The following is a 10,934-nucleotide window of genomic DNA, read 5'->3' as shown; positions in this document are numbered from 1 at the left end:
AACACCCTGTAACTGAGCGATCCACATGGTGGCTCACAGGCTGCACGGAGTCTGCAAGGGGTTGATTTGAGGCCTGTGGGCTCCTGCTCAGCTGCCATTCCCTAGCTTCCACTCCTGGCTCCCCTGAAGGGCAGGGGGAGCAGGGCAGTACAGGATGGCATGGAACAGCCTTCAATAGTTTGGGGCCTGGGCACCCGCAAGCTGTGGTGTAGTGGGGGAGCCCCTGGCTAGGGAGCTGATAATGAGGCTAGGTACCTGTATGCAGGGGTGGGGGGTGAGGGGGTACTGCCCACATGGCACATGGCCCTGAGAACTTGTGACTCATGCTGGTGTGGCCCCTGCGGTGTGCAGCCCTTGCTGATGTGGCTTACAGGGTCCCCAACCACTTAGAAGTTGGACAGTCCTGTTTCTCTTACCTCTCTGTGCCAGTTTTAAGATAAACAGGACCTGTTTTTTCAGAATACTTAACACTGTACAGCACTTTACATAGCTCCCGTTGACTCCAGCAGCAGCCACGAGTGCCCAGGACAAATCAAAACCTATGTCTCTCCGAAACAGACATCCAGAAAACTAGGATCTGATAAGAAATAGTCTCCAGAAAACTAGTTCAACTCATCTGCTCAGCATCACACTGGAAGTCTGTGGCAAGGACAGAGTTTTCCATCTCCAGGGTAACATTCATCTGCCTATACCATAAAAGCGTACTTTCTTTTCTGGCAATCTTCTGTCTCATTCTTTAAACATTTGTCAGCTTCAGCAATCAGAGAGGCCAACAGTGCAAGTCACTACGCGGCCGAAGTGTAAATTGTGCACTACAAAAGGCAGAGTCCAATGGAAAAAACAGTATGCTATCACATAATTAAAGACTATCGGAATGTTTCCACATAATGAAGCAGAATCAAGCCTGCTTGATACAGGCAATCTATTTCTGGTATTCCCCAACTTCTGTATGCATGACTGGAAACTTTAGTCATGCTCTTTTACTGTAGGTTCTTTTGCATGTAATTTGCTAAGTTTTTAAAAAAGCAAACTGAAAAAAATAAAAAAAAATTCCATTGTTTGGCAAGATGCTGACACCCAAAGGGTCGTCAGCAGGACTGGAATATACAGGCCAACGATACACACCTCTGGCACACATAATTGATAGCACTGGGAAGCTGCCTTTCCCTCTGTAGATAGGCTCTGCTTCTTGTTTTGCCTTCTGTGATGAGGGAGAACAATTTTTATCCTTCTTTAAGTCAGCCTTTCAAATATTTGAAAATTGTTATCATGCCCCCATTAGTTTTCTTTCCTCCAAGCTAAAACAGTCCTAGTTCCTTCACCCTTTCCTCATGAACAACTTGCATTCCAACCTCTCTATTATTTTCACCACTCGCCAACAGATGATCTCAAATTTCTCTGTACACCCTTCTTAAAATGCAACACCCAAAACTCCACACAGTGCTCCAGACCAGGGCTAACCCCTGCCAAGTAAAGGGTTACTATTACCTACTGTCTCACATACAATACAGTCAAAATTACGTTTGCTTTTATTGTGGCAAATGACTGCTGGTTCACCTGGGGTTTGTGATTCACTGTAATCCCAGATTATTCCTACCAATGCTCTGGCCAACCCAGTTATCCCCCACTATTGCATATCTGCATGTTTGTTTTTTCTTTTCTTTCCTAAGTGTAGCACCTTACATTTGTTTCTGCTGAATTTCTGAGCTATAACCTAGTTCTCCAATTTATCCAAATCCTTTTGAATTTTAATACCATTCTCCGTACATTTTCAATTCTTCTCTGCTTTGTGATGCCTGCAGATTTGATCAGTATACTCTCTGTTGCTGCATCCAATTTGCTAACAACATTGTTTAACGCCACTGGACACAGAACAGACTCCTGTGGAACCCCACTTGAGACCTCCTGCCTGTCTGATTTTGAACTATTTATAGCGAACTGTTGGTGCTTACTCAACCAATTATGTACACACCTAAGAGTAATTCAATCTAGCCCCGACTTTTCCAGCTTACTTGGGAGAATTGTGTATTGGACTTTGCCAAAAGCCTCACTACAGTTTACGACTCAAACCCAACTCCTCCTTTAGGTAGTTATACAGTACTTACCTGCCTAAAGTTACATGCTTAAGTAGTGAGAAGGAGAATTACCTTCTCACCTTTTAGCCAACTGATCCAGCCATAAATGTACTTGCCCATGAAATGAGAGACCCAAGTTCCAGGCCTCCCTTTACCCTGAGGTTTGAAACTGTCTCTCACACTTACCAGCAAAGTGCTCTAACTACCAGACAGTAGCCTAGACCTTAAAAGTACCCACTACTGCCTCAGCTGAAAGTGCTCACCAGCAGGCAAGGGAAGATACATGGGGCCAGGAACACATGAAGCAACAGGGATCCCTGCTTTGTGCCCACAAGAACTAAGTGACACCACTTAGCCTGCCTTGATGCTCATCCACCTTATCAAATTGCTACTTAGCACAAAATATTTATCCTCTTCACCAGTCACTGGCGGTGTTTTTTCTTCAACTGACATTTCAAGGATTTACAGAGATTTACACAGGGTCTGATGTGGCATAGGATTACAACAGATTAAGTGGCCCTAGTGGATTTTTTCTGAGCCCTGCTCAAAGAGCAAGTCTGAATGTGCAACTGTCTACTCCTACATACATAATGTCATTTTATGCAGGTATGGGGTTATTATGCTGCCAACAGGGGGAGCTGGATTTGGGCTCACATACATACTACCCACTACATTCTCCCCATCCACCAGTAACCATGATAAAAGGAAATACATTTGGCTTGGCACACTACGTCTTCAGGAAATCCATGTTTCCTGCTAGTGATCACCCCATCATCCTCTGGATATGTACTGACTGCTCTATAATGTGCTCTATTAACTTTCTAAGTACTGAAGTCAGACTATAATTCCCTGGGTCTGCTTTATAAAGACAGGTGCTATGTTCGGTCTTCACTAAGCCCCCTGGAGCCTTGCCTGTCACTCATATGCTTGCAGCTCTTACTAACAGCAACTCCCAGATTTGCTCAGCACTTCCATTGGGCCCTGCTGACTTAAATCCATTCAAATTAGTCCAACATTCCCTCATGTGTTCTTTATGTACGGTGATCTGCATCCATTCCCCTACTTCATTTATATTAATTTTGCTAGTCTTCCAGTCCGAGTTTATTTTTTGTGAAGGTTGAAGTACGGTAGTAATTGAAAAGCCCTGCCTTCTTCAGATCTTCTGTGAATAACTTACCTTCTCCGTTAGGAGCAGAACCAAGGTAGTTATTTTTTTCCTTCTGACATACTTGTAAAATCCTTTCCTGTTGCCTCTAACATCTCTTGCTAGTTATAATTTGTTTTTTTCCTTTGCCTCCCAGATTTGGTCCCTATAGGCTCACTGTTCTTTTTCAGACTGCTAAAAAAAATCCTTGTGCCGTCAAGCTTGTTATCTTTCCTCTGTATTGGCTTAGCTAGATGTTGTGCCTGCAATATCAGGTCGGCTAGCAAAGGCTAGCTCTTCTGAATTTATTTTCCTTTTTATTTGTCTACCCATGGAACCTTATCTACAGCTTTTGAATGAACTGAAATCTGCCCTTTGAAGTGTAGGGTTCCTTTTTGGCTCTTCTCAAAGTTTCTCCTTGAATCATGAAGTCTATTTTATCGTGATCATTTCTGATCCCTTTGAGGATGTACAGTGGTTTACCCATGTTGCTCCAAACCAGGTCTAATAGATAAATCTCACAGTTGTTTCACGTTTCTGAAACAAAGTTGTCCTCCACACTTGAAAAGGCTCATCCACCTCTTCCTCCTGATTTGATGATCGATAACAGACCTCCACTCTGATACCACTACTTACTGTTCTTACCTTCACTTGGATGCATTCAATCTGCTGTTCGCTTCCTCTCACACCTCAAAGCAAGTGCATACACTCTTGACATATACTGTAGTGCCACCTTGGTTTTTTCTGCAAGCTTCGTCCCAGGCAAACTAGACTCTTAATACCGATATTCTAATTAAAGGAGCTTACCCACTGTGACTCTGTAGCTCACTTCCGTCCCAGTCCTCTCTCTTCTTCCACTCCAGTTCCTGGTCCAAATTCTACCATCCTTCCCTATTCAATCCCAGTCTCCATTTTTCATCCTAGCCCCAATACCTTTACGCAAGGCTGTGTGGGGAGGAGGGGCAGAGGCCGTTTGGAGGGTAGGCAGTAGAGATGAGGGGCAGACATGGCAAGGTTGGGTGGGGAGGGACAGCTAGCAGCTGCAGCGGGTTACTAAAGACACAGCTAACTGCTTAAAAGCATTTTAAATGTAATATCTGCCAGGGGCCTTAGAAATGGAGCACAGAACATGCTACCCATGGGGAAGGGCTTTAAGCCAACACTGCATACTCCTGATTTTTCATAGGTCCCAGGTGCAGGAGTTGCATCTCCCCCTTGAGACTGTCCTATGGACCAGAGTGGTGCCCCAAATCTCTATGGTACACCAACATGCCCCCTACGACACTGCTTGCAAAGGAATCCCTGAGAGTCAGATAACTTCAAGCTGTCTTCTGTGGTGCCTACACTAAAGGAGACGGAGGATTACAAGCGCCTTTGGTGCTGCATCAGCGTAAAAGGTCTATTTACAGTGTAAAATGATGAAAAAGGAGGTCTAATTCTGCTGTTGGTTACAACACTGGATAGTCCCTGAATTTGATTAGTTTTAAACGTGTGCAGAATTTAGCCCAGAATGAGGCATAACTCCATGGAAATCCTACCCTTTACTGCTTATTTTTAGCTTATTCACTGGACACTATCTATTCTGTACTATGAGCCTCTGATTCAACAAAGCAGCTCTGTGCATTCAGAACAGCATGCCATATTTCAGTATTTGTTTCCCTCCCAAATCAAGCTGAAATCTCAAAAGTTCCCAAAAATTTCCATCTGGAAAGCTTCAACTAAAATCTTGTCATTTCCTATAGAAACAAAATGTAGTGACTTCTTAAAACAGTATTTATTTTTGAACACCGATTCAAAATGATAATTTTAATTCCAAATTAATGTTTGAGTTAAAATGTCATTGTAATGTCATTTCAAATGAAAATGTCAACTTACACACAAGAAGCAGTACCAGAAGTGTGAATCAAAATCCAGAGTGTTCTCACTCTTTAATGAATACACTAATGACTAGATAACAAAAGTCTCACAGGGCAGAAACAGAGGTCGCCTTTTGTCACCTGTGTGTCACCAGAACATTTTTTATGGTGGTACAGAAGCAAAGCAAGTAGACACCCATACCCCTTGTCAGACTACAGCTTGCGACCGCGACATAGGTAGCATTAGTTTGAGCAGCTTTTCTATGGCTGACGTCTAAGGCAGAAGAGCATGAACAGCCCAGAGATGCCCACTGCTCTCCAGCCTCCTCGGGCTGGCACTCCAGCGGCTTGAGGGGCCTGATCCTGCATGCCCTGGGAATTCCCATTCCCAGGCCACATAGCACTGGGCCCTTCATACCACCAGATCCCTTCCCAGGTTCCCCCCTTGTAGATCCATGCCCAGGGAATCTTCTAACAGGGGGTTTTCTGGGTGCGCAGATGCTGGCGTGGATCTGCCAAGGATTCCCTGGATTCCACACCACACTACGCCAGGACCTGGGCCAGAAGCCTTGCGGCCCCATGCCTGCGTGTGAAACAGTAGTTGGCATGGGTCCCGGCACGGAGGCACAGGGTTAGAGTTCCCTAGGTCCCACACAGCCCTCTGCTGGGACAGCAAGGAGGCATGTAACAGTAAGGGACCCAGGGAATCCCCATGCAATGCAGGACAAATGGTGATGTCTGTTTCGCCCAATGAAGTGAATCAGCTGTGGAGGGATGCATCCTGCCACAGCTGATCTGCTTTATTTGGTGACCTCTCTTCCTACCCTTACTTCTGTTCCCTCTCTCTGTATCCCAGTGAATCTTGAATCCTTTACTTTATAGTGGCACAACTTCAATAGGACTAACGAATGTTCAACCCTTAGCAACCTACAGCCTGGTGGTTCAGGCACTCTTCTATGTGAATTTGAATCACCTCAGGCAAAGGAGAGAACTACAGCCATGCCTCCCACTTCTTGGGCCAGAAATCTAACCACTAAGCTGCTGTACACAAAAGGGCACTACCACCAGCCTTTTCTTATCTAAAAGGCAAGCTTGTGTGCACCTATATACAAAGCTCCTATAAGACACCTTGTCTATAACAAACTATGTTATATTACCCCACCAAGTGCCAGCAGAAGGGGTGTGTAGACAATCCCATGCTTTTGCCAGGTTTAGCAGCAACCCCACCCTTCTTTGCACCACTTCCTCACACCAACTCTTCTGGACACCTGCTTCAATGCTACTGTCCAAAACTCAAAATGTAAGTCTGAATCCCTTCCTTTAAATGCAACATGACACTTTGAAAACCCTCTCTGCCTCCCAGCACGTGTGAGATGTGCAGGATATCTACCAATCTACCATAGTCTAGAGGTAGAGAGGACAAGGAGGAGGGAGGTTTTCGATATCCTTAAGCTTTTGGATAAGAGTGGCATCCAATCCTAGCTCTGTGACAACAGGAAAAAACAACACACATACAATGAGTTTGTGGTAGTGACACAGGATAGAGGTTATTAGAGAAGCAGCAGTTAGTGCCACGCCAAACAGAAGACCTTCAACAAGCATACCAGGAGGTTTTCCATAGTAAAAGTTCATGGATTTCCTGGTGATGTGCATCCTCTTTTATGAGCTGCTTTGAATCCTTGTTATGGATCCCATCACAACAGCTGGCCATAGTGGTGGACAGCTCGAAAAAGAAACTGCAGAACCACTAGGAAGGACCAACAACCTCTTTGATCAAGAGAAAGGGAATAAGGATTCTTACTCAATTCAATCCCACCAGTTTCATCTGCTCTCCCATACCTAGAGCTGGTGTTTGGTGATGCACAGGTTGCCTATGACAAACTCTATAAGCCTGAAGATTGTATCCACTGTTTAGTCCCTGTCTATTTTTTCTATGGCTACCCAGAGGTGCTGCTTCTTATTCCTACCATTAAGGTAGTGCACACAAACACATACGCACACACATGCATGTCCGCATATAAGAAAACCATAGTTCACAAGGAAAAAGGATTCAAACACCCTAAAAAGTCATTCAGAATCTATGCTGGGAAGAATAGAGAAAGGTACCTCTGTCGAAAACAGAAGGCATAGACACAAAAAAAACCAGAGAGCAAAGAAAAATGCACTGTGGGCAGAAGATTTTGCTTAGCTACAACTTTCTCAATGAAGCTGGGATATCCCATAATTCTGCCCACTTCTACTGAACAATGCACTGGCCTGGAATGTGCTTCTGTGGTCACTAGGAAGCTTCCCCATGGGGTTCTGTACAATCAGCCAGCAGAGCCGCTTGAGGCAAAAACGCATGACACTGATAGAAATGCAGTGATCTGCACATGCAGAAATGCGGTGGTCTGCACCCTGAACAAGGGTGGCTGCTGAAAAGTAATAGAATTTCTGGCCACAGAAACATCAGTGTAGACATGGCCTTAAACTGCCATTCTGTTGTACCTAACTCTCCCGAGGGAGAGAAGTATATGGAGTGAAGGTGGCTAACACAGGGCTCTCAATTGCAGTGCAAGGGCCAGGTGTGTATAATTTAGGCCCTGTAATGACTAAGTTTTAGATTCTTATTTGGAGCCAGAATGAGGTCATTGGAAACATCAGTTGGATGTGCCAGGCAGGACCAAGGGACCTGCTGCAGGCTGGACGAAGTCCTTCAGCTGCAAGGAGCCTGCACCTGGGCTGCAATGTGGCTCCTCTCTATTGTCACTGATGCCCCGCTGGGTGGCTCAGGGGGGTACTGGTGGCAGTGGTGGAGTGGAACCACAGGGCTCTGCATGGCTGCAGCAAGAAAGGCTTGGCAGTGGCAAGGGGGAGGCAACTGCTTTTCCCCATGCCCAGCAGCAGCTTCTGCCTGGCCACCACCTCATCATGGGCAGGCTGTTTCAGAGCAGGTGCGGGGTGGCCGGGGTCAGAGCTGTGCACATAGGTCCCAGATGGTTCAGAGTGGGTCCGAATACATAAAATTTAGCTGCTTCTCGAGGCCTTAACTGTTCTCTCATCTCCTTTCTATTGTTTCACCGTCGCTTCCCCTGATTTCCACTCTCTTCTTCAGAGAACTGAGCTAGATACCTCTCAGCTGCTACTCGCCATTTTATTATCCAGCTTATTCAATGAATATTACAATTTGGATGAAAGATTCATATGCATAAACACCAGACTACATGTGAACACACCACAGTCTACTTCCCAATCCACAAAAAACACCTCATATTTCTTAGGTCCTATCCCTTCGTTCTCTGGTCACTTGCTTAAATCAATCATCAACAGAGGCTGATCCTACCTCTGTTGAAGTCAACAGTGACCATCCCATTGGCTTCAATGGCATGGGATGACTTTTTTAAACACCTTCCCACTGTATATCATTGACCTTTCTAGTAACTATATATGCAAAACTTTTCATTACCATGTTTTCCTGCATATAAAACACTCCCTGTTTTTGGAAGGCCCCAAGAAGTAAACAAAAAACTTATGGAGCATGGTTAAGTACTAGAAGTCTGGGGTCTTTTGGGCTGGGAGATGTGGGCGAAGGGCTGCACAGCGGAACCCGATCCAGCACTCTGTATAGGACCCCATTTGGTATTCTGTGCTGGGGCCTGATCTGACATTGCGCTGGTGCAGCATATCGGGTCTGACACTGCACACTGGCTCTGGGACCATACATTAGGTTAGACCAACCTCATGCAGCATCTCAATCCAGTGCATAGTTAGGGAAAGGGACTTCTCATGGATCTGGGAATTTGATGGTGGGGAGGTGGAAAAGGTAGCAGGGGCAGTGTTAACTGTTGTGCCTTCCAGGGCCATAGCAATTTATACTACTACTGCTCCATCCACACTGTGCTCCACACTGCCCACCAAATTTCTGAACCCATGGGAAGTCTCTTCTCTTGCACATAATGCGTAACCCAATCTTCCCCATTGGGTTTGGGGAGAAAGGCACTGGTTATATGTGATAAATAACAGTATTTTCTTTCTGTTTTCCCACTAGCATATATTAATTATGCCTACACCTTCTTGTCACTTTCTGTCCATTAGTTTAAAGTGCCATTTCATCTGGTCAGTAACGTTCCTTGCAGAGAAAGATTGCTTGTCAATTAGATGAGAAGGCCACTAGCTCCTGAAAAGCCCCACTACCAAACCAGCTGATATAGCTTTCTTTTCAATACAAAACATACTGCATTCTTGTGTTTTCATTTTCCACAAACTCTACAGCATAATTATTTATATACTATACCTCATCAAATTCTTCAGTCATTTTTCTAATGATTTCTGCATTCTGCATGTTCCTGAACATTTCAATTCTTACAGTACCTGTGAAATAATGAAGGAACAATTATACTTAGCAGTGGGACACTTTACATCTGTATGTTACTTACTCATAATATCAATCTTTTAAAGTTTCTCCACAGCTATAAAATTTGCAAATTGGTTTGACAGCTTATACAGCAATAATGTTACCAAAAAACATTCTGAATAAGACATAATAGAACCGTGTGCCAGTAGAAGAACCACAGACTGATCCAACATGAGTCAGAAGCACTTCCCCTTGTGGGGCATGAGATCCCATGATATACCAGTTTGTGGCTGCTCATGGAAAGGTTAACAATTCCAAAACATTTTTTTTAAAGTGGATGTAAGTCAGTTGTCCAGGGAACCATTATAGTATTGGTTGTTAGAAAATGCTGTATATTTCTACTGATACAACTGAGTCAATTTTGTAGAGAACTCACTGAAAAACAATAAATGCAGAAGAAAGCCACTTGACATTTTTGCAGAGTTTTCAGAATAGAAAAACATTTCAATTTTTATAGTAAAATCAGAGGAATAGTATCTTTTGATTTTGTATCCACTAATGTACTAAACATCCATCTTTTTTTAAGTAAACAAACCATTAAAACCAGCATGGTATAATACACAATGTTAACTATCTTGTTGATAAAGAATAAAATCAACATAAATAAATTAAATGGCTTAACATAACATTAGTGCCTTTCAACCTAAGCAATCTTAAACTAGGTTATGAATAGTGTACAACGTAGTGTAGAGAAAAATTGCAATTGCCTTCCACTCAAGTGGAGTGAGCTTTTGGGTATAATTCAGAATGTTTTTTGTGCTTTGCACTGCATAATTTTCTGAAAGGAAATAAAGGAAAATGCAAATTAAAACAACACTGGAAATTATAAGTATCCAAGTGTCTCACCCATATTTCAATTTAGTTAATTACATTAGGGACAATACCCTTCCTCTTGCAAATCTCCACTGGACCCCATGACTACAGTTTCACACCTCTGTGAAATTCAGAATTGAGGGATAAAAGCCTAATAACCAAACCAAACCAAACCAAACCAAACAAAAAACCACAATGCAATTCCATTCATAAACAGTTACATTTAAGAGTACATATCCGTAATTTACACATAACTTCAACATCCCTGTGATGCTTAATATATACACAAAGTATTGTGCAGGAATTTTAAAACATGGAAACATGCTGGTAAGACTCCCTAGCTGGACTTCCATATCTTAAAAATGTTTGTGTTTCTTTTCGTTTCAGCTTAACTCTGGGTGCATCCACACGAGACACTAAAAGCTCAGTAGACTAATTCTTCTGTGCATTAACACATCAGGTGAAAGCTAGACTAACACGCCACTGTGAAAGAAGAATTCAAGAGTGCGTTAGCATTACTTACAAGGCATGTGTAAACGCTACTGTGCAATAGCACCGATTAACACGTATAGTTAGTACCTGTTATTACAGATATTAGATTTAATGTGCCATAACACCCACACAGCCAAATGGGTCGCCAGCTGGCTGGAGGG

The 10,934-nt window shown here is 43.5% G+C and overlaps 1 protein-coding gene across 1 annotated transcript in view; it reads right to left on the bottom strand.

Annotated features, from left to right (window-relative positions):
* Positions 1 to 10,934, bottom strand: part of STAG1 (stromal antigen 1) — a 295,978-nt gene that overhangs the window by 179,075 nt on the left and 105,969 nt on the right. Inside the window, exon 5 of the mRNA XM_019503764.1 lies at positions 9,349 to 9,425. Within this exon, the coding sequence (XP_019359309.1) occupies positions 9,349 to 9,425 (77 nt within the window). The remainder of the gene's footprint in view (positions 1 to 9,348; positions 9,426 to 10,934) is intronic.

This window comes from Gavialis gangeticus, unplaced genomic scaffold (genome assembly GCF_001723915.1).
Source record: "Gavialis gangeticus isolate Ggan-Ray unplaced genomic scaffold, GavGan_comp1, whole genome shotgun sequence".
In the NCBI taxonomy this organism is placed as follows: Eukaryota; Metazoa; Chordata; order Crocodylia; family Gavialidae; genus Gavialis; species Gavialis gangeticus.
This window is presented reverse-complemented; position numbering and strand designations above follow the sequence as displayed.